General features: G+C 40.6%; 1 protein-coding gene across 1 annotated transcript in view; it reads right to left on the reverse strand.

The window, feature by feature from the left end:
* Positions 1-24,407, reverse strand: part of PCSK5 (proprotein convertase subtilisin/kexin type 5) — a gene marked incomplete at its 5' end in the record, with an annotated part of 476,836 nt that overhangs the window by 197,309 nt on the left and 255,120 nt on the right. The window contains 2 exons of the mRNA XM_011947042.1: positions 9,389-9,577; positions 11,379-11,496. Of these exons, the coding sequence (XP_011802432.1) occupies positions 9,389-9,577; positions 11,379-11,496 (307 nt within the window). The remainder of the gene's footprint in view (positions 1-9,388; positions 9,578-11,378; positions 11,497-24,407) is intronic.

Here is a 24,407-nt window from a genome sequence, read left to right on the forward strand (position 1 = left end):
ATAGAGCGAGACTCCGTCTCAAAAAAAAAAAAAAAAAAATTATGTTCATCTCTTATTTCACTGAAAAAAATAAAAAAAAAATTATGTTCATGTATTATTTCACTGAAAAAAATAAAAAAATTAAAAAAAAATTATGTTCCTCTATTATTTCACTGCAAGTGAGAGAGGCAAACAGAGAGGAAAAATATCTCTAAAATTTTCTTAGGGGCAATCATGTCCAGTTACTGGGATATTTCTCTCCTTCAATGGGGACAAACGGTAACAAAGTTTATGGTAACTGAAGTTTGATGGCTATTCAAAACACACAAATCAACTGTCTTTGCTTTAATCTGATGTTTACCTGACAAATTGGTGGTTATAATTTGACCTTCTCTGTATCTCTTCCCGTTGAGAGAAAATGTGCCCTTCTAAACATAAAAGTAACTAGTTCAATTTTCTTATAACAATATATTAGAACTCTGATTTTTAAAAAATGTATTTTGTCAGTGTGTCTGAGGCTCTTTCTAAAATGCCAGCAGGATTCTAAAGCTAAAGGGTTCAGAAACACAACTTTGGACTGTGATAGGTAAATGACTAGCACTTTGCAATATTCCCTAGAGAAAAGCAATAAACAGGAAAATCACCTGCTATATGTTCCTGAACCCTTGAAAGACAGAAAAATGAAAATTATTAGGCAGCATTCTCAGGTGTCCCACGGTCAAAAAACTTGGGAAAGGCTGAATCAAAGATGGATAGAACTCTTTAATAGAGGACATCTCAGGTCTTTAGAATATGCAAATGTGTTTTGTCAATTTCCATAACGGGGTTAATTGGGAGGCAGTGATTTTCAAACTTTACCTGGACATGAAGCCTATTCTCTCTCTCTTTTTAGGACATCTGTATACGATCTGTAACGGTTTCCTCTCGAAATAGAGGAATTCAATTCAGTGAGGAACCAGGTTGGATTTAGCAAGTTTGGCTCATAATGACAAGGATGAAGATGGTAGCTTTTTACATGAATATTTTCCCACTGGAATGGGTCCTCAATAGAGAAAGGATGGTGCACTTTGTGGAGATCCTACAATCCACTGAACGACCACAATCGGCTCATTTCACAAGTTTATGGCTTAAGACTAGACATGGGTAAGAAGAAATGGCTGTGTCATTATATACTTAACTTACATCCATTGAATCCTTCACTAAAAACCCACAACATGTGTATGTTGGGCAAAAAGACAACAGAGATAGGGGAAGAGGAGCTTTTTCAAACTGCCCTTTCTAACAGAGAGATGTTGTTAAAGGGAATATGTTGATATAGAAATGGCTAGAGGCAGAAAAGCAGTTTAGAACCACTTCCTTCCTTAAGTTCCACAGCTCCAGCTTAAGCTCTAATTCGTTGAGGCCATGGTGCCATTTGAGGGCACTGAAGCAATAACTTGTCACATAATACCTCTCCAAGAGTGCTGAACTTAAAAGCAGTTCCCAAACAGTTTAGACAGAACATTTGGCTCATTGCCTCACATCCAAAAACTACAAAGGAGACTTGAAGCTGCCATCACATGAGGGGCAGTCTTGTTTCCACAACCTTAGCCAACTTTTAATCACCCATGGGTCAATGATTTGACTGCTGGATTAGCAGACCCTACGTTTCTTCCCTTCCACCCTTTCCTGTCCACCTTTGAAAGTCATTCCATTGCTACCAATCACTTTCAAATCACATCAGGAACAAAAATTAAATATAAACTGAGTGCCAAGAAGAAATATCCACAAATCAAAATTCAAATAAGTGTTTCAAAGCCCAAACATAAATGGGCTTTGTCTATGTGGCTAAGCAGTCTTCCACTCCCCTGGTCTCTTCACATTATTCAGAATTGGAATGTTCATTAATTTCATGTGAATATAAGAGTTGAGGAGAAGAACGAAAATACAGCCAAACACAACCATCACATTTTGCTGAAAGAGTTGATGGGGAGAAAAACAGGCATGGACGGATGTTGTCACCTAACTGGGCTTCACATTTCTAGTTTCATTCCGTCCTTTATAAGTACACATTGTTGTGTATTTTAACCTGGATTCAATACTTCAGCTACTTATTTGCTACCATTGTAACATTAAAGGAAACTGCATCTCTGCATATAACAAAAGGTAATATAGCTTGTAGATGTGCTTTGTTTGCAAAGAACATACTTGCTTAAGACAATCAAGTGTCAAACCATGGACACCTGCTACAGAGATTCCAATTGTGGGATCTTCTTTTATCAACTAAAAAGTTTAATGCCCGGTGTGAATGTCTGCGCTGTGCCAACAGTGAAGAAGTCAGACACATGCCAACATTATTAGTGTGGGTAAAATGTCAATAAAGCAGAGCCAGTGTGCTGAAAGCCTAAGTAGATTAACTCCATGCCTTTATCCACTTCTCTTGCAGTGCAATTCTGTCCTGTCAAGGTTGACTTTATAATCATGTGCTTGATGAAACGATATATGCATGTGATGGCACAAATTATGCATCCAGTTATTAAAATGGTGCCCCAGAGCCCTATCCTTGCAAGTGGTTTCCAAATAAATTACTCTGGATGAAGCCTGGTAGAAACGAGGACCATCAAGTGTAGTATATCCTTTTGAGGAATTAACTCAGGAAATAACTTATATAATTACTGTAAGCTTTATTTCCTTTCCTCTTAAACAGTCCAGCCCATGTATTAAGGCTATAGCACTCTTTTATGATGTTATGGCAACTAAATAACAAGATGTTTTATAAATACTGACAGCTATGTGTTATCAAATAATTATTTCTAAAATTGTAAATGGATCTTAGTTTCAGAATCAGCCACTACTATTCAAACAGTATTAATGTTCACTACAGAACTAGACATCAGGACAATATTCCTGGAAGTTTTCTCTTTTGTCTCTTTATTTATTGAGACAGAGTCTCGCTCTGTCACCCAGGCTGGAGTGCAGTGGTGCGATCTCAGCTCACTGCAACCTCTGCCTCCCGGGTTCAAGCAATTCTCCTGCCTCAGCCTCCTGAGAAGCTGGGATTCCAGGTGCCTGCCACCATACCTGGCTAATTTTTTTTTTTTAGTAGAGATGAGGTTTCACTGTGTTGGTCAGGCTGGCCTTGAACCCCTGACCTCATGATCCGCCCGCCTCGGCCTCCCAAAGTGCTGGGATTACAGGTGTGAGCCACCAGTGCCCGGCCTTATTTTTTATTTTTTTAAAGTGCTTCATTACAATTTAAGGTAGAGCTCAAAGAACACATCTGGCTCCACTGGAGTTGAGTTTTTTGTTTTTTTTAGATGTTTGGTTTTTGTAAGTTTTAAATAATTTCTTCTGATACAGAGTATTTAAAACATACTATGTGCTTTTTCTCTCTTTCCTAATCTCAATTACTTCTTTAAGATTGAGAAGGAGAAAGAAACTGGTTCTAGAGGTCTGTAATACCCAAAACGATAAGGTTTTTTTTGTTTGTTTTCTTTTTTTCTTGGTAAAAAACCTTCCAATATGCAAACTAGTATCAGTTCATTCACCAACCCCAAAATGCATTCCTTCTTGTGGGTACATAAGTACTTCATCTTCCTCAAGATTTAATTCATTTTAGAGTAGATGGCTTTTATTGAAGTATCTGTTTTATATTATAAGCCCCTTTGTAATTTCCTTGCACAGCATCCAGCAACATACTGCTTCCAAGTCTCTTGATGACACAAAAGTAATAAGAATGTGTATGAAAAAGGTGGATGATCTTTTAAATCCTTGCTATTTAAAGTGTGGTCTGTGGACAGGCAGCTTCAATATCACCTGGGAGCTTATTAGAAATGCACATCCTTGGACCTCACCCCTGACTGATTAGAATTAGACTTTTTGGGAGAGGGGCCCAGTCATCTGCCCCTGATAGAGTCATGTACCAGGTGCTTCAAGAAGCACTGTGTAAATAAGAGTTACCACTTATTAAGTGCTTACTATGCTAGGCACTGTGCTAAGTATGTAACTGTACGTGATCTTACTACATGTACTAACCAACTCTGTGAGGTATATACTATTACATCTATTTTATAAATGAGGAAATTAGGCTTTCTAAATTGAAATACAGGTATCAGTGAAGTCAAGAAAAACCCAGCTCTGTCTAACTCCAAAGGCTGTACCTTCTTTTGAATGAAGGAAGAAGGTTCACGTGGTTGGGTGTTACTGGAAAGTAAAACATTCACTGCAAAAGTGTAATTTTTACTGCAAGCCACAGATGCATTTATACACCATGATGCCTTACAAATGTCAATAGTCTGTCATTGAACATTTGGGTAGGGAAGTGACAGAAACGACTGAAGCATAAACACTACATTTTAAACATATTTAATTATAGGACCCTATAGGTTTTGCAGATTAGAAAGTATACCTTCTCTCTATTTAAGGACATAATTAGAAGCAGAGATATTCATCTGTAATCAAATTTAGAAAGGGAGGCAAAGTTTCAGTTTTCAGTCAGAGGCCAAAATTTGGAACAGAGGGCCAATACATCTAAGCTAAATCTAAAACTCAATGAGGGAGATTTAGGAAGAAAAAAAGACAGCTTTTCATAATTCTAACAAATCCAGTTGAAGAAAGAATCTGCTGGGATAAGCTTTTGTTTGAAAAATTTTGACACAGGCAGACTGTGAATGTGTCATAGTATATAGGCTTATATCTAAAGTTGCTCTCACTAAAAACATTTTCAAAGGACCCAAGCCCACCTGGCTTCTCCCTACATACTCGACCTCCATGCTCTTTATAGAAGTAAATCACTTGCTGTGAATATTCAATTTGCCTTTTTGTTAGGCAGGGTATACAGGCCAAGGGGAGAACCGAGAGGGTGGGAGGGCAGGGGAAGAACAAAGGAAAGTCCATTCCAAGACTTCTCCATTGACCCACGGCGCCCACCCACTGAATGATCCATGGGGCTTGCGGGGGGAGCGTGCACGCTGGGCTAATGGGGCACAGAGCTCAAGCTGGACTGGAGTTCTGAATGCTGCTGAGTGCCTTCCAGTGCTTAGCACCTGCAGATGCTTGGGGAAACTGTTCCTCCTCCAACAGCTGTTCTCCACAGGAGTTCAGGCAAGTGCCCGTCAGCCAGGACAGGGAGCCACTGAGGGGCTCCAGACGGCCCACGCAGACTACATCAACGTGTTCAGCACTTCGCAGAAAACAGACTTTCAAGGAATTCCTGTGGTGAGGAGATAAACAATTCTGACGCGATTCCTCACTGAAATGTCCAGGTAAATGAGGACTTCTGGAAAGCCAACCATACACAGTGACCATAGTTTCAGGTCCCCAGACTAGGATGTATATGTTGTCAATATTGAAAAGGACAGCACCGTCCTCTGGACTCTCCCCCTCTGCTTCATCCTCAATGTCTGGTCTCTGGTTTTTTCATTGCAAAGGAGAGGTGATGCCAAGTGAGCCTCCAGACTCTGGTTCTTTCTCCCAGGAGCCAACACGCAGTCTGCTGTGAGTAAGCCATGGAACAGAGGAGCTGCTTCAAAGGCCTTGGGGAGTTTTCCACGTTGGCTGCCAGGCTAGTTAAGTGTGCAGTGTTGGAAATTCTAATTCTGGATGAAAAGAGTCACCCCCGCCCCCAGAGGGGTAGGACAGATAAAATGAGGAAAGTCTGCCACAAGAAGCCCACGTCTTCATCTCAAACCACCTCTGCTAGGGAAACATTGTTTTAAACTTTTTCAGAATTCCTATTTAAAAAAAAAAAAAAAAATCTTTGTTCTTCGCTTTACATGGTCCTCCTGAGAAATCTTGACTTCTCTGAAAAAAAGACAAGGATCTGGCAGGGGAAATATTTATTGCTCTTACCAATCATCTCTGGCAAATTCCTTCAAAACCTGACCTCTTCATTTTTTTTCCCCACCACGGAGATGGACTGCCTTGCACACCAACATGAAGGACACCAGGAGCAAAGAGGCCTTTGCTTCACCTCCTCTCCACCCCTTTCTATGCCCTTGTTCCCAGCTCTCCATTCTGGGAACGTGCTTTGAAACGGGGCCAAGGTGAGAGGGCGTGAGGCCTCCTTGTCACTAGGTCAGAGACCGAGAGGTTTTGAGGAGAAGTTTCCTCTAATGAAATGAAAGCTTCAGAGTACTCCAGATGGAAAGAGTGCCAAAAGAAACTGTCTTTCTGTAGCTGCCTCGGTAGGAGGGATGCTACCAGTGTCAAGCACAGCGGGAACGGGGGAGCCAGGCCTTGGAAGGTGGCCATTCATGGTTTTGGGACCGGGTGCAGCTGTTTCACATGGAAAGGGTCAGCGGCTCAGAGCAATAATTCTGTGGAGCTTGTAGACAAATGAATTCACAATATCCTTTATATATCTTGGCATCTCCAGTCCCCTCCAATCTCCAGGCTCTCTACCTCTCTTCGGTGGCTACTTATTTCAAGGACTGAGATGGAGGATAAACAAGAGCTGCACTTAAAGAAACTGCTTCAGACCAAGAAGACACATTCTGGGAGCACACTTTATTCCCAGGTGGTCTGGATGAGGGACACTGAGGTACGCTATGGGAGCGCCGGTCACCGCGCGTCGGAAATGTCTGTTTCTTTTCTCCGACACAAGTCACGCAGCACTCTTGTGCTCAGCACTTTGCAAAGAGCAAAGCAGATGTCGGCTGTTGAAGAATGCATGCGAGCCTGAAGCCAGCAATACTGCAATCCACCAAATGCCTGTCATGGAATCCATAGCTCCTCTGCTCACAAGTTTCCTCACTGACGTCATTTCAGGGGAAGCCAAAAATAAATAGCGGAATATGCAGGAAGAGCCCGGACAGGCTGAAGTGGTTGAGTGTTTCAAGCAAACAGCAACAGCGGAGGGACTGTTTTTCTACAAGGGAGGGGGCTCGGGGGAACACGATCCACACATATGTGAAGCAAACCTTTGCATTTCACAGTGTTTCACTGGGATACGTTTTCAAGTTAAACCCAGATGAATAATGGTAAAGAAAAGAAAAAAAAAGCAAGAAATAAAGGCCTTCCCTAGCTTCGGTAACAACAGCTGGAGAGACCTTCATTAATCACGTAATTGTGTATCTGAAGTTCTGCTTGCTAGAAAGAAACCTCAGGCAGGTAGCTGAAATTACCCTGCAGGCAGCCCGCTGAGGCCTCTTTGTCTGCAGTGGGAGGAGGACATGAAGAAGTGCCCAGGGATCCTATGCTGAGGAATCTTTATGTTCCTTGCACCTGCAGACACTTATTCTGGCAAAGCTGCATATCACATTTAAAGTACTAAACCCAGGTTTCCCATACACCAATGGAAGATGTTAGATTTGAAAGAACACAGCAAGTCTAAGATAGAAATAAAACGCACATGAAGATTTCAGATTCTGGGCTGGGTGCAGTGGTTCATGCCTGTAATCCCAGCACTTTGGGAGGCCAAAGCGAGAGGATCACTTGAGACTGGGAGTTCAAGACCAGCCTGGCCAACATGGTGAAACCCCGTCTCTACTAAAAATACAAAAATTATCTTGGTGTGGTGGCATGTGCCTGTAACGGCTGTACATTTTACCTGTAGAAAATGGTTAGAGGACTAGCTGCCCAAACCCTGCAAGGGCCACATTATCTGAGCCTGGCACTTAGAGATTACGGGAACCAGGATCAAAGGCAGAGGCCAAAGTTCTGATTAATTTATTATCACTAGTAACATTTTAACTAATGTTACTACTGGGGAGGCTCAGGCAGGAGAATCACTTGAACCTGGGAGGTGGAGGATGCAGTGAGCCGAGATTGTGCCAATACTGTACTCCAGCCTGGGTGACAGAGCAAGACTCCATCTCAGAAAAAAAGATTTCAGATTCTGTACTCCTAGTTGTTATAAGCCAGAAAACTTATTGTTCTCTCCTTTTATCACTGTCTTATAGTAGATGAGGCTGGGGATTTTTAAAAGCAACTGGCAAGTTCAGTCTCACTGTTGGCTGTGCAGACTTTCACGGGCCTCTCGCCTCTCGACACCTCTGGCCTGTTGTTAGTGTTCTAACAAAGATCACCACTGCCATGGTCACCTGGTGTGTGGACAAGTGGCTATATCTACATAAAAGGTTGACTTTCATTTGAACTATATATGCCACTGATAAGAACGTTTTTGCTCCCATTAAATGTTCTTCTGGGAGAAAAAAAAAACATCAAAGAAACTTTAGGCTTTGGGCTGTGGTTTGTCATTTAGAACCACCATGAGAATGAGGATCACAAGAAAACCTGACATCTCCCCTCTTCGGTCCCACTTGCTGACAACTTTCTCCCATGCTCCCAATCACTCAAAAAGCCAAGGGAGCAAAAGAAAATGTGTGATAGAACATTCTGGCCATATTCTCTCAGCAGGATCTTGGCCTGTACAAAATACAGTTACTTACCTGCTGGGGAAGTGTTTTGGAGGAAGCAGGGAGGAGAGGCTAACAAGAGAAACTGAATACCCTCTAGGGCAGTAAAGACTGAAGAGTCAGCTGGGCACGGTGGCTCACACCTGTAATCCCAGCGCTTTGGGAGGCTGAGGCGGGTGGATCATGAGGTCAGGAGATCGAGACCATCCTGACCAACGCAGTGAAACCCCGTCTCTACTAAAATACAAAAAACTAGCCAGGTGTGGCGGGGTACAGCTGTAGTCACAGCTACTCAGGAGGCTGAGCCAGGGGAATTGCTTGAATCCGGGAGGTGGTGATCCCAGTGAGCCAAGATTGCACCACTGCACTCCAGCCTGGAGACAGAGTGAGACTCCGTCTCAAAAAAACAAAAAACAAAAAGCAAAAGACTGAAGAGTCAACCTTAAAAACAGAGGTCAGCAAACCATAATCCTCAGGCCAGATCTGGCCTGCTGCCTGTTTGTAAGTAAAGTTTCATTGGCACACAGGCATGCATGTTCGTTTATATTGTCTAGGTGGCTTCTGCACTCGAATGGCAGAGTAGAGTAGTTGGGAATAAAGACCTGGCTTATACAGCTCAGTGCACATTTACTGCCTGGCTCTGTGCAGAAAAAATTTGTTAACACCTGCTTTAAAAAATTAGAATTTCCTTTAACTTTTGAAAGTAAGTGCTTGGGCAAGAGAATTCGGTTAATCTGTAACAAATGGCAGCAGATACTTAATGGTGGGGGAGGGGATCTCAGCGGCCTTACGAGTTAGTGTTCTGCAATTCTTTTGTAGGATAAAGAACAAGTGGCCTTCAATTTTTCTCCTGCATCCTTTTCTTAGCCAACTATTAAATGCCCCACTTTTCCATGCCTACAGATTATAGGCAGCTTCACACTCTCTACTTATGATCAGTGAGGTCCTGACATCTAAACGCCCCCTCTGCTGGTTCCCAGGGTAGATGAAAGCAGCAGTTGTTCCCTTCTCCCTAAGGAATAGCCAAGTGTCACTGTGACTACTACACTGGTGGGCAGAGACCACTGCTGTACCTGTTGGCCAAAAGCTGAGACCTAGTTCCCGAGGGCGAGGTCAGGTAGATGGCCAGGTCTCCTCTCCTGGGGTGGGTGATGGTGATGCGCACAACGACATGCTCCAGGTAGTTGACATGGCGGTTGGGGTTATCCGAGCAACCCGAAGCTTTGTAGATGGAGCGCACTGCACTGTTAGGGCGGATTGTCCTGTAACAGAGAGAGAGGGAGTTTGAGCAAATGACACCATAGAGCTCAGGTGAGTGAACCTGGAGGCATGGAATAAACTTACAATGTAAGACAAGCAGCTGATAGCTGGATACCAAACAACAGTGCTATCACCAAAACAACTGGGTCACTGAACGGATTACCAGTTAGTGGGAAAGATGCAAGGGAGAGGTGAAAAAGGAACAAGGTTCTTCCATCTTCATGAAGGTAATAGATCTCAAACTGGAGTGTGCATTGATACCACCTTGTTAAAACACAGACTGCTGACCCCACAGTGTATGACTGAGTAGGTCTGGGACGGATCTCAAGAATTTGCATTTCTAACAAGTTCCCAGGTGATAAGGATACACTGTGAGAACCACTGTACTGTAGTACAGTGGAGGCTTGGGGATTAGCATACCGGGGGTTCACATCCCTCGCTCTGTAACCCGCCAGCACATTATTCCCTCTTGCCTACAGCTTCCCATCTTCCTCTCTAGCTTCTTCCTGTGCCACAGTTCCCCTTGAACACTGGGCTGCAGCCACGATGGCATCAGGTTCAACCTCTGGGATAATTCAAGTTTCCCACCTTGGGGACTTTGCATGCACTACTCTGCTTGAAGTACTTTCTTTGTTGTTGTTGACGTCCCTATGGCTAACTCTTCTTCCTTCAAGGTCAAAGCTTAAATTTCCCCTCCCTGAGACCTTCAACGAGCCACCGGTGAAAATACGTCCCCCACCTCTTATTTTTTACATTGTTAAAATTTCCAACATTCATTTATTATAATTTGTAATTATTTACTTATTATATTTTTGGTGTGATGCCTCCATTAGACTGTAACCTCCACAAGGGTAAGAAGTATTACTTATTCTCCTTTTTATTCCTAATATTTTGCTCAGCGCTTAATTTTCAGTAAGTAGGAGAAAAATAGTTACTTAGTGAATGAGTTTGTGAATGAATAAACACATAATTCCTTTGATCCGTTTCCTCATTTTTCAAATGAGAGTAACACCCAAGTTGTTACACAGCTTTAACATGAAAACATACATGAAGTTTCTAGCCCTTGGCGCGGCCCATAGTAAGTGCTCAACAAACACTGGTTAACTTTCCACCCTTTTGTTTTTTCTCTCTCATTCTTTGCCACAAGAGTAGAATGAAAATAAACTCAAACAACTTTCGTTGATTTACTTCTGCTTCCTAACACATTTTCTCAAGAATGACAATGTCTCTAGTTTCAACATTAGCCAAGGTTCAAAAATACTTTTCAGAGAGAAAAGTCTCTGAACAGAAAGCCAAGAGCAAAACACTAATAAGCCTACTAAGATAGAATCCTGTTGGCAAACCTTGTCAGCACAGCCTCCAAGTCTATGCCACTAAAACTGGGGAATAGGCCCTGAAAGCTGTGAGTAAACTGCAGTCTCATTGATTGTACATTTTGCATCACTCTTTGGATAACTGCGCGGTATAGAGTTGTTACAGTTTTTAAAAGTACACTGATTTCTGGAGAATACTTGCACCATCAAATAGAAATACTGACAGCAGAAAACCTTCAATAGCCCAGAGGTAAGCGTATCACCCAATCCCTTTTTAAAAGATGCTTTTCTTTGAAGGATTCTTGGGCTATACCAGTATCAATTTAATAGCTCAAAATCCTAGTCATTCTATTACCATTTCATAGTCACATTAGAGAGAAACTACAGAGAGCTTTTAGCTTCTGTGTGCAACAAGGGGCTGTCTTGAGCAATTTACTGGCTTGCTCTATTTTGGGGCATTGTCATGCTGTTTGCCAGCAGCAAGCATTACTTGATTTGTCGGTCTGTGCTCTCCACACACACGTGCTGCCGGGGAACGGTGGTCCACTTCTCTGCCTCCATCACCATGGCTTCTGCATCCATCAGTCCAAATCCATAAAGATGGCTCACTGTGGAAAGTAAGAGACTGGTCAGCTTCACTAAGCTACATACGTCGAATTATAAAGTCACTCAGTGGAGATCCCAGATACACCCCTGTGGGATCCTAGCTAACTTTCCAGCAATGATTTGAGAAATACATCCAGCAAAACCAATACATAATCATGTCAAGAAAATAAGACATATGTGGAGTTTTCATTGGTTATCTATCACTACCAGTAATATGCCTATCATTTATGAATTGTTACTCCATGCCAGGCACTAGTTTACAGTTTTACATTTAGTCCTCCCAACAATCTTCAGAGGTTAGTGCCATTATTATTATCATCATTCATTAATGAGAAAACTGAAGAACAGAGAAATACTTGGCCAAGATTGACTAGCAAGTCACTGGTCGAACTAGATTCTAATGCACATAGTTTTTCTCCAGGGCCCCCCTGTTCAATCACTTGCATTTAAGTGATGACATCACTGTTTTCATAAGATAAAATAATTAATAGGTTTAAAGAGAAGTAACAATGTATATGACTTCTCATAGTGCAAGAAGAACTTACATATAAGAGATATCAATGTTCTGACATGTCTAGTAATTAAGTTGACTACCTTAGAAGACATAAATTATTACCTTTCTTCTAGCATATACAAGATGTATCAAACTTGATCCATGAAATATTTGGAGGCCTCTAGACTTTCATGCCAGCTTCGGGTCTTTGGATCTTTTGGTTCTCAGTTAGCATACCTATTGATCTAAAGCTGAATTTGACATAACTGTCTCAGAAACTTCAATTAGATATAGGAATACTTGGTTGATACAATAATATATACATGTGCAGCAGATCTTTCTAAAAATACTTTAAAATTCCAGTTGGCACTTAAAATCTCCACTTCTTATTGAGCTGTCTCTTATAACTTTATATTCAACACTATGTCCTATTTCCAGTTTTTGTCTAAAACATTTTTTATTGTCACATGAATGACTTTATGCAAACATTTATGTAGCTGCCCATGCTTATGGATTACGTAAATACATTAGTTGGATTGTCAAGGTGTGCTCAGATGTAGTTCCATTCTACCTGCAAAACAACCTCATCACCAAACCTTTTGCTTTAGGAAGGCCACTCTTAGACACCCTAGTCAGAAGCTACTCTTTCTGTCCCCCTGCCTTTGTCCAGGTTGAGCACTTGGCCTGACAACCCCTCTTTCTTTCTCTCTGCAGAGTTAAGCCCTATTCTTATAAGTTCCTGAAGGCCTGGCTAGTCTATCTTTTCCTTCTTGAAGCACTCTCTGACCAATGAAATAGTCAAAAGACATTTACTGAAATTCAACTATCTGTGACCAGTGGACTTTTCTCCTTTCTATTCTGGTAACTAATTAATTTGTCAGTCCATCCATCTGCCCTTCTGCCCATCCATCCATCCATCCATCCATCATCTATCCCTCCATCCATCCATCATTTCTTGAATGCCTTTGATGTGCCACACACTGTTATCAGGCACTGCTCTTTTTATCTGTGCCATCAATTGCATTGCCAATTAACTCTCTCTGTCAGCATATGTCTTTTTACTCCAGCTGCATTATAAACTGCTTGATGACAGCAACTGGGTCTTGTTTCTTTATATGTTCTATGTTAACAGAACTTGGTGCACATAGAGGACAAATAAATTATAGTATATAAAAAAGGAACATTGTGCTAGGAGGAAAAAATACTGACTTATTCATGCGATTTGCTAATCACATAATTCTCAGCAAACAAGAAAAAATAATACATATTTTCCTTGTTTTGGGATGTTATGATCTACGTGATCTACATTATTAAGTTCATGAAGCTCCATGTGAGAAAATCTGTGTAAAGAACCATATGAATGTAAGGTCACCTTACTTTAATAATAGGTACTTAGCCAGATAGGACGTATGAAATAAAAAAAGTAAACCTACTTTGCTATGGCACAGATATAGGTAGGAGTTTTACAAATGTACTTCTGTAATCTTTATTCTTTTTCTTAAATTAAAAAGTAAGCATATTCATTGTAAAACATCTTATCCAGAAAAGAGTAAACAAAATGAAAGTTATCAAAAACCTTATCACAAGTTGATAACTTTTATGAAAAATTCTGAATATTTAGTTTTAGTTCCATAACATCATAAGGGTTCATTAAAAAGGGACAGAGGTACTCACATGATACAGAAGAAATGTCAAATTTGGGCTTAAGGAACTAAACTGTGGCGATCATGAGAATCATTATATTCTTACTCATCATTTAATCATAGCCTATACCAGGTCATCATGGATAGTTGATGGGATTTTTTCCCCCACCCCGGGGAAATTGAAATTGAAATTGAAATTGAAAGATGTTACGTCAGGAGTTCTACCTCCGATTGTCCTTAAATATCGCCCATGCTAGGGTCAAGTGGTTTTAAACTAGCACAACTCATCATTTTATTTCAGTTTAGGGAAATAAGATGAAAGATTTAGTTGCATGTTGGGGGTGTGGAGAAGGGAGGTGGGGACTTGGAGAGGGCAAGGGCTTTGAGCTGTCACTGCAATACCAGGTACGTGCCCCACCTGAGCACCCACGCTTGCACTCAGCCGCACTGGTTCCTATTTCCACCTCCCCTCTTCCATAACTGTCCACCTAACAACCATGAGGACATAAATTAACGTGAACAATCAGATACAGCAAACACTTCATGCCTGTTAAACAACCACTTGAGTTAAGTAGAAATGCACCTTGAGACTTTATGAAGGCCATAAATTTGTTTCCTTTTCCAATTCAATTTCTACCCTCCAGAGACAATGTCTGTTCATGAAACACTCAAACTAGATGCTTAGAAAAGAGGCTGACTAGCTACAGTTAAACTGCAGACTGGTCAATGAAAAAAAAACTTCATACTAATACAATATTAATAAACAAGAAAACTGGTTGCTGAGTAGATCAATGAAGGTAAATATGTCAATAAGGGAAATTGCACAATAAATGTGTTGGGCAGATGAACTCCCTCAAAATCTGGTGTTCCAGGGGAAAGAGCCATTAAGCAGTTTGGAAGCACTAACAATTTTTTACATAAAATTTTCATACTCAAAATGACCTATGAAGAGAGAAACATTGACTTTTTGGGTGACCATTTGAGTCAAGTCTGTCTTGCTCATCTACTGTTATCCTGAGGGGCTCCCAAGGGTTCAGAGTATGAGTCTCTCCAGGGGCTGTGAAATGCCTGGCTTGGAGCAGGGCTTTCATCAATATTTGTGAAATGAATGAATGGTACTGAGAAGAGAAATGTTATTTAATTCACCAAGTGTCATAAAGTGTTTACTAGGGAATTGTAAGGGGAAATTAAGAGACCTGTTCTTTTTATTACTGATTTCTGTAAAGTCACCCTTAACATTTGTAATTTATTCAAGGACAGAGGCAATATTCACATTTTACAATGTACAATTATAGCAAATATACTGTATAAACGGTTGGTTATAATACAGCCATTCCATAACGAAAGTAATCTTACTTATGCACATTTCTCATGCCCAGTTCAGAGCAAAAGCTGAGCCTGAATATAATTTTATGATGATCAAGAGGAAGCCTCTTTGTGCAAGCACTGTGTAAAATGCAAAATTGCATGAAATCAGAGCACTATTAACATTGGTGTGAACAGGAATCCCGACCAGTTCAAATAGAATTTTTCATTCCTAAGAGTGGGGGCAGAAACATTCAATTCAGTTTTAACCTTAGTTAAAATTCAAAAATCAAATATTAAAAACATATTGAGGGAACAAAGTACGTATATGGAATAATTAAAGATATTGAAGCAAAGTTACTGGAGTACATTTCGGAAAGTAAATTTGTTTTTTAGTGGAGTGAGGTAGGACAAGCTCTGTTTCAGTAAAGGAAGTTTGCAAAACTTGCCTACCGTTATATCTGTTCCTTTAGAGTTCAGGGCTGTTTACATTTTGATAGGTATAAGATATCAACTGAGGTCTCACAAATAGCCTCATTTATGCACGTAAGCTCAGGAAAGCCGTTTGATCTTGCACCAGAAGTACAGCTAGTTTTTATTCAAAAGTATCCAAAAGCTTCCCTGCTTGGAATAGTCAGATGGACAAGAGAACACAGGAAAATAGTTAATATTCTCTGGCAGGTATATTCTTATTTTCTGATGAGACCAGAAGTGCTGAGAGAAGATAATCGTTAGGCACACAAGTAGGTAATTGCGTAGTTTGAAAGCAGATTCAGTTAATACACACAACAGCTTTAGCTAGGAGGCCTAAAAGACTCTATTCTAAAGATAAGCTAGAAAGCTCAGCAGGGAAAAAAAAAAAAATAGAAGTTTCTGGGCATAAGAAGCTGTAACCAGGAAAAATTAGATATACGTTCATCTCTTTTAGTGGATGGTCCTTACTGGAGTCAGCTATTTAACAGTTTTACAAAATTACACTGAATGGATATTTCATGATGACACTAACAAGATTATTAGTAAATCACTCTACAAGGAATTGACTGGTTACAAACAGTTTGAGCTTCCTAAAGTGAAAGAGGACCTTTCTGCTAAAACACAGTGTTATGCAGCATCCCGCAAACAAATACATAAAATAGGGCAAACAAATAAATTAAGGCAAACAAGCAGCACCAAAAACTCTCTCCAAGGAGCCTAGTGGAAGCTTTAAATTTGCCCTATACCTGAAAAAATGCAACTTAGTAACAACTGTCCATTACTGAGTATTTAATGTAAAAGCATAGCTAAAATACCTCCCTATTCCTTATGACCAGGGAGACAGAGTAAATGTCCACATTTGCTCAGGGCTGTCTGATGTTAGCATTGAAATGCCTGAGCCCTGGGAATTCCCTCATTCCTGGGCAAACCAGGAGACCGGTCACCGTACATGCAACTGAAATCGGAATGTGACAGTACTATGGAGAGCGAGTACTCTCCCAACTGTTAACATCAATAATCTAGTTCCCAGAGGGCAGTCAGGCATCCTGCACCTATATTTCTATTTGTTCAGATGCACATAACCATCAAAATATGAAACATGGACGATACATTAGATTCAATTATTTGATTATTCGAAAGCATCTGTTTCAATATACTTCACTAATATAAAAATTGATCCAACTAATTATTATATCACTCAGGTTGCAAAGCACCTACTCTGTACTCAACACCATACTCAACAGTGAGATCCAAATGCAACAGAAAATAATTTGTGTTCTCACTCAAGTAGGAGGTGAGACAAGAATAACTTTATAATTTGACTGAGAAACAAAAGCACCAAACTGTATAATTGCTGTTAAGTATAAAAGGACATCCAAAGAGTAAGAAATCAGTCAAATACAAGGGATAGGAAGAACCTCATGGAACCAGGTGTACAGTAAGTACTCAATCCATGTGAACCCAAATCTGCAGTAACCTAAGGTAACCTGAGGGGAAAGTGATCTGTATTTGGATTGTGCTTTCATGCATGTGTAGGATTTCGTTAGGTGGAGACGAAGGTAGCACATCGCAGGGGCCAGGACTGAGCATCCTAGTTAGATAATTAAGTCTTTGTGTGGTTCATTGAGGCCCCAAGGAAACCAGCATTCCTACAGTCGGGTGAATGGCCAGCAGGGGAAGGGGAAAGTAAGTATGTAGGGAATAGAGGGTGAGACCAGACTGCAGGAGAACTCAAAGACAACCATGATTGCTGGGTGTCAGCTGCCATCAATCAAGTTGTTGCTATTCTCATCTACCTATAAGTAAACCACCAGAATAAAAGGTAGTTACCCAAATTCCTGTCTTGAGGAGGGCTGCTTGATCTGTGGGCTGGATAGAAATTCCGAACCAGAGATCAAAGAGCTGCCTGCAGCTGTTGCAGTCCTAGCACCTTGGGATTCTTTGATCCTCAATGTGCTGAACCACCTGCTCTGAAATAACTGCTCCCACCACATACCCTGTGCCTCCCTCACCTACTAATCAAACCAGGCCAAATGTGCAGGACAGGAGGAGAGCATGCAACTGAGAGAACCTTGGGACACTTTCCCAAGTTGCCACATCCCACATGCATAATGTAAACACTTAGGTAATGTTTTTTTTTTTTTTTAAATGTAAAAAGAAACAGCTAAATATGAAAACAAAATGAAGCTTCCTAAGGAAGAAAGAAAAAGTGGGAAGTGATACTTTTCAGTCTCCTGTCGGCAGTTTCACACCTAAATATCTGACAGTGGAAAGCCAGAATGCTCCCAGAAACACCTACTTCTTCCTCTGTCTTATTCCCTTCCTCCGCCCTCTCTTCTTCATGTACTCTTATATTTCAGTGCAAAAGGAGCATGAGCTTCTTAGAGATTCAGAACTATAGTTGCAATGCTTTCTTCTGCTTCTCACTGCAAAAATGCAGACTCCCTTGGGGTAGTAAAATGGAGCAGCCGGCACCTGTGTTCTGCTGCCTGGTATTTATTTATTATTTATTTATTTAGAGATGGAGTTTCACTCCTGTTGCCCAGGCTGGAGTGTAATGGTGTGATCTCAGCTCACTGCAACCTCTGCCTCCCAGGTTCAAGCGATTCTCCTGCCTCAGCCTCCCAAGTAGCTGGGATTACAGGCATGCGCCACCATGCCTGGCTAATTTTGTATTTTCAATAGAGACAGGCTTTCACCATGTTGGCCAGGCTGGTCTCGAACTCCTGACCTCAGGTGATCCACCCATCTTGGCCTCCCAAACTTTTGGGATTACAGATGTGAGCCACTGCGCCCGGCTGCCTGGTTTGTTTTTTATTTTTCCCTTGCTCTTCCTAAAATCTCAGGCTCTCATAACAACTCCAGCCAGATCCAAACATGCCAGCCGTCAGCACCACTACTGAGAACTTGCACATGGAAAGTTTCCAGATACTGTCTCCTGGGCCTGCACTTCAAAGCTACTCTTGGGGATGGGTTTGGTCAGCAGCTGTACATAGTCAGACAGGCTCTTTAGTGCAGACTAGGAAAATACTGCGGAGCTCCTCTTCTCCACGTACGATGTCCTTCATTATACACATATAGGAATATAATGTTTATATATACACACACAATTTATTATATTCTATATGAACATATAGAAACATATTTATTACTATTTGTTTCATCTGCAGAGTTAACACAAGAAGGAGATATGTCTGCTTTCTGTCAAGGGCCTCTTTCCATTTTAAGAAAAGAAAAAAGTGTCAAATTATTTTCTTATTTTCTTCTGACCAGTCTTCATTTATTTGCTCCCAGCAGGGTTACAATAGGCAAGTAATTTGCTTAAGTTAATTAATGGGTATTTCTTGAACAGGAGTACGAAAACTACTATACCAGCTTGGGGAGACCCAGCCATGTAACCCACAGCATATCCAGATCCCATTTTTGCTTGTTTTTAGGAATGACTGTCTGGATAAAGATGAGAACAAGATAAAAAATGTATCACAAGGGCCTTTGGGTAAAGGCTAGTTGAAGATTAGATTGACCATATGTCAGTTCCCCAGCCTAGATCTTCTTGATGTAAAACTTGAGCAAACAATGAATGAAATGGGAGTTTGGTTAGCCGGCAGCCAAAATTCCTGTTTGTGGATTATTTACATATTACTTTTAGATAATTCTTTACTTAATTTTCCTTTAGTTTTGCTTTGCTTTTCCCTTAAGTTCTCGTAAGATAGAGGAATAGAAAATTTAGTTGACATTTATTTCAAGTGAGTGCCTGTTTACTCAGTGGTTAACAGTAATTACAAAGATTTGGTTCTTTCACCCAGCCACACATCCATCAGCTCACCTCACAAGGAGCCTTCTTCACCCACCGTTGGAGGTGATGATGGCAAAGAACAAAGAAAAATTATTCCTTGTCACTGAGAATGTCACCATTTCACTGAGAAGAAAGCTACCACATATCCTACTCAGTTTCTGCCATTATGTTAGGCTTCTCAGGAGCATTTCCGTTTATTTTCATGAAACTCAAATAATTTTTAAGCTTAATGGATATCAGTAGGGAAATTTCTGTAAAATTTATGAAAAGTAAGCCATTACTGAGAACTGGATGTCCTTTTAGAAGAAATAAGACTTGAGATGGCCCTTAAATCCTTCAGTAAGATTTGGGTTCATGGAGAAAAGGTAACGAGACCAGGATATCTGGAATGGCATTTTCAAGGAAGCTCTGTGGTCCTGGAATGCATGGCTCGATTTACTCTGGAGGCAATGAGTGCCAACGATCAAGGAAATGACATAACTGAATTGATATTCCGGAAAGATTAATCTGGGATTTGTTATACGGGATATCGGGGCAGAAGGACTGAGGTAGGGAACCTATTGCAATGGTGCAGGCATGTGAGATTATAAACCAGGTTATGGGAATGGTGAATGAAATGAGAGATCAGGTAAGGAAGAAGCAATGGAGTTTTGCAATTAAAACTGGAGGTGACCAAGGAGTCAAGAACAGCATGATGGCCAGAAGGGTATCCCCTGACAACAGAGGTCAGCTTTGGGGAGAAGTTGTTTGTGAAAGATAATTGATAGCTTCTGTTTTAGAAGTTCTCAACTGTAAATGACATAGAGAGGGCCTTGTGCAGAGATTCTAGATTGGTAATGGTTGAAGTCAATGTTGAAAACGTACAACTGAAAATCTTTACTGAAGACATGATACTTGTAACTGAAAAAAAGGCAGACATGTGAAAGAAAAGCAGTGGCATTAAGAGGATGGGAGAGGAAGGGAGGGAGGGAGAGAGAGGAAGAAAGAGAGAAACTCCCTCCTTCCCTCTCTCCCTCTGTGAACAACAGACCTCAGGGAATGGCTAAGGTTAAAGAAGGGGAGAAAAGAATAAAGAGCCAAAGAACCAGGGCTATATCTGCATATCACTAAAAAGAAAGAGAGATCTAGACTGGGTTGATCTAGAGCATGAATCCTAGAGGAAGACAATAGGTCTTCAGATATGGCAAGCAGGAGATGGGTCAAAGTTGTAGAATAATTTCTCTTCAAAGGTGGAAGTAGAAACAATACAAGTAGAAACAAGATTGCAAAGAATTACAGAAGGACTGAATGAACAGTAAGGAAATGGACGCAGCTAATTTGACTACTTGCTGGGAATTTTTAGTTGTGAAAGGAGGGATGGAACGAAGGCAGTAGAATGGAAAAGGTTTTCGATTTTTTTTCTTCCCCTTTAAGAGTGATAGGAAGTTTGAAAACATAGGGTCATGGTCCAATTGACAGAAAAGAGAATGGATGTAGCTGGGAGCAAATGGCTCAGCAACCGACAAGAGAGATGTTTGAGGAAAACCTTTCACAACTTCCTTATTGAAACAGCAGGAAAAACACGATTTGAGAGACTACTTTTTCATTTCTTCTAGGGATGGCACTTTATTCTTCTAAGGATGGCACTTCCAGACGCACAGGAGAGAAGGTAATTCATTACATATGGTGGGCGACTTAGGACAGTGGTCCTCAAACTTGCATGTGCACCAGAATCACCCAGGACTTGTTAAAGCACACACTGCTCGGTCCCAATGATGCAGGAGTTTTGAGGTAAGGCCCAGAAATGTGAATTTCTAACATGCTTTCAGGTGATGCGGGTATATTGTTGGTCCAGGGACCACACTTTGAGAACACTTAGGTTATTAGGGATGGCATCTCCTGGCAAAGTCTGGTTAATTAGGCTAACATCTCCAGCATAGGCCCTGAGACTCTACAGGCATGATTCTCAAATACCCCTTCCCTCATGCCAGGAGCAAAAGAAACGAGAGTTGACTGCACAGGATATGATGTAAGTATCTTTTTATATGGTTATCCCAAACATTTCTGCTTCTCTTACAGAAACATTTTGAGAAGATAAAAGTTCCCTTAATTAACCTGCACTTGCATTATCACTCAAAGAAGGAAGTCTAGATACTTACTTCTTTGAATGCACATTCCTTAAGGCGTTAAGTACATACAGCATTGTTAGGATAGAATCAGGGTTTGACTGAGTTGAATGAAAAATCATGCTCAGTGTACAAAGGTGAAAACAGAAAATGCACTGACGTGTCTATTTCTGAATCCTACTGCCCCTACAATTGAAGCACATTTAATGCATTGAGCATGCTTCTCAAAATGAGAGGCTGGGGGGAAATTTTACAGGGGAGGCAAAATTCATATCTTACATATGTATTTTATTACACAGTAGCTAATAAAATACAATGATCTTATTAGCAAGATAGTATTATTCACATTTTCTAGCTGAAGAAACTAGGTCTCATGAACACGAAAAGAACTTGTGCAAAGCCACAGAAACTCAAGCTCAAGTCTTCAGAATTTCTTTCTACTATATATTTATCCATTGATTACTGTGGTCTACAAGACATACAGTATTTCTTACCACTAGGGTACTCAAATCAATTATAATCCTCAGAATAACCCTGCAAGGTAATAAAGGGGGAAAACATATTAGGAAATCATCTACATAACTTTGTCTTGTCCAAGTCAACTACACAAAGTACTGCTCTCATTTTCAAAACTTCAGAACTCATGAAAACATCATGTGCAATAAATATATATATATATGTTGGACTTGGAAGGAAAGTTTAACATCTGGTCCCTAACACTTTCCCCTATTCTTGCTGAGAAACGACCTTCTTCAGTCATTTCTATCAGGGATTTTCTGTGGCACTTACAGATTGAAGAATGGCATTGAGTATCAAAGAGCAACTTCCCATTTGTTAACATCCAGCAGTGATCACAACAGCTTTCTTTTTGGCTCTTCCAAGGATGACTCTGGACATTTCAGGGTGTACTGTGTCTTCTGGTATAACACCATGAAATGAAGCCTGTTGAAGCCATTATTGGAACATGGGATAGAAGTTTAATTGCTTTGAAATGCCAAAGGCTAGCAAGATGTGAGCATGTGTAAAGAGTCTGAATTGAGATCCTAAGAAAAAAAAAAGAGTCTAGATCTATTTATTTCCCAGAAGATGTATCCAGATGGATTCTGCAAAGCAACTGCCTGGAGTCTCACTGTATAGTGCTAGGTGCAGCGGACTTAGGAAGTCATGCATAGAACCACGGAAGGATTAATTTTCAGCATTTCTTTTTGAGCCTTTGGATTTGGTTTATATTATAGACATTCGCACCAATATCAAGATCTCTCTAGACAACAAAATAGGATAGGCTAAGCCATCTTTACTAAAATTGAATTTGGAAAAGATGTAATCATAAGCCCCCTTTCTTCCTCTTTATTTGGGCCCTCTTATTGATCCTCAACGAATTTCCACAGGGCCCACTTACCATGGACTCAGTGTGGTCACAGCAAGTTAGAGTCCTCTGTCCCTGATGTGGAATATGAAACTGGTGCTACAGTCTGTGCTAGGAATATCTGATGCCAGAATCCAAACTTATATGCATGTATTAATTTCAATGAGAGAGTTTCTCCTGTTTACCTCAATTGCAGTTTATTCCTTTCACATTTAAAGCTCTATTCCTTGGTAGAAAAAATGAGCTATGGGGAGTATTTTCACAAGACAGGTTGATGATAATCATGGAAGACTTCAAATGAAGCCTTTTCACCCCTGCTCTGGGCTCATGTATCCTACACATACCAATATTTACAAGGACTCCACCCCAAATATGGATCTTCTACTGGAATTCAAACGAAAGAATCATACATTTGAATTCAAGAAGCTTCCATCATTTTTGTTGAATGTAAAAAAAAGTACCTGAAAAGAATTATACATTTGTGCTTAGCACTTATGCTCACTTAAGATTCTGAGATTTTACTTCAAACTTTGTTTAGAGAGCTGGTGATAAAGACAGTGATGAAAGAGTCACAGATATTGCAATTTTTTTTTTTTTAATGGAGTCTTGCTCTGTCACTCAGACCGGAGTGCAGTGGCATAATCTTGGTTCACTGCAACCTCCACCTCCCAGGTTCAAGAGATTCTCCTGCCTCAGCTTCCCGAGTAGCTGGGATTACAGGCGCCCGCCACCACGCCCAGCTAATTTTTGTATTTTTAGTAGAGATGGGGTTTCACCATGTTGGCCAGGCTGGTCTTGAACTCCTGACCTCGTGATCTGCCCACTTCAGCCTCCCAAAGTGCTGGGATTAGAGGCATAAGCCACTGCTCCTGGCCAGATATTGCAAAATTTTATTTAACTATAGTAACACTGAGTTACTTTACCAATGAAGAAATAGGTTCTGTGGGTATCAAGACTGAAGCAATGGTTGCAGGTTAAAATGAACAGAACCATCTCTGGTTGCATACTTCTTAAAAGATACCTGTGCCTTTGATAGCTCTGGAAGAAATCACAACAGAATTCCATGCAATGGGGATGCCCATGTGGGACTTCTGTTGATTAGAGAAAGGTAACTCTTTCCTTAAGTTGGACATCATCCCACTGCAGGGCACGGCACATTCCTTGGTGACTGGATCCAAGGCCAGATTTCCGTACCTACCCACTCAACCCTTTAGTTTGGCTCCCCTGTGCAGTTAACAACCTATGCAACCAAGTGTGGCAGCTCTGTCAAACAATCAGATATTTCTCATGTTTTTAGCTATCTTCTCTGATTCTTTCATGATACGTGACTGCAGTGGGGGTTTTAGGCTTCTAAGATGCACAGGATTGAACTTTGGAACCAAGCTGGATACATATCTTCTACTTTGGCTGTAAATATACTTCTGAAGGTAAAACAAGAAAAGAAGCAGATGATTTCCTGACAAAACCATCCCACATAGTACATTAAGAAAGCATATACATTGTAACCTCTGGTGGGTTCAGAAAAACAATATAGCTTCTTAAGACTATTGAAAATTCTAAGTTGGCTTCATGGCCTAGAAAAAGAATATGAATACAATACTTTGGAAGGAGGAAAAGTCATTTATAAACCCTAAGAGCTTCTGTCATTCTGCTTGCATAGCACGTGTACATCAACTCAAGATGCTAACCACAATTATGTATACTTGCTTTCTTTAAATGTTTGTAAGGTTA

Source organism: Colobus angolensis, unplaced genomic scaffold (genome assembly GCF_000951035.1).
Source record: "Colobus angolensis palliatus isolate OR3802 unplaced genomic scaffold, Cang.pa_1.0 Scaffold257, whole genome shotgun sequence".
In the NCBI taxonomy this organism is placed as follows: Eukaryota; Metazoa; Chordata; class Mammalia; order Primates; family Cercopithecidae; genus Colobus; species Colobus angolensis.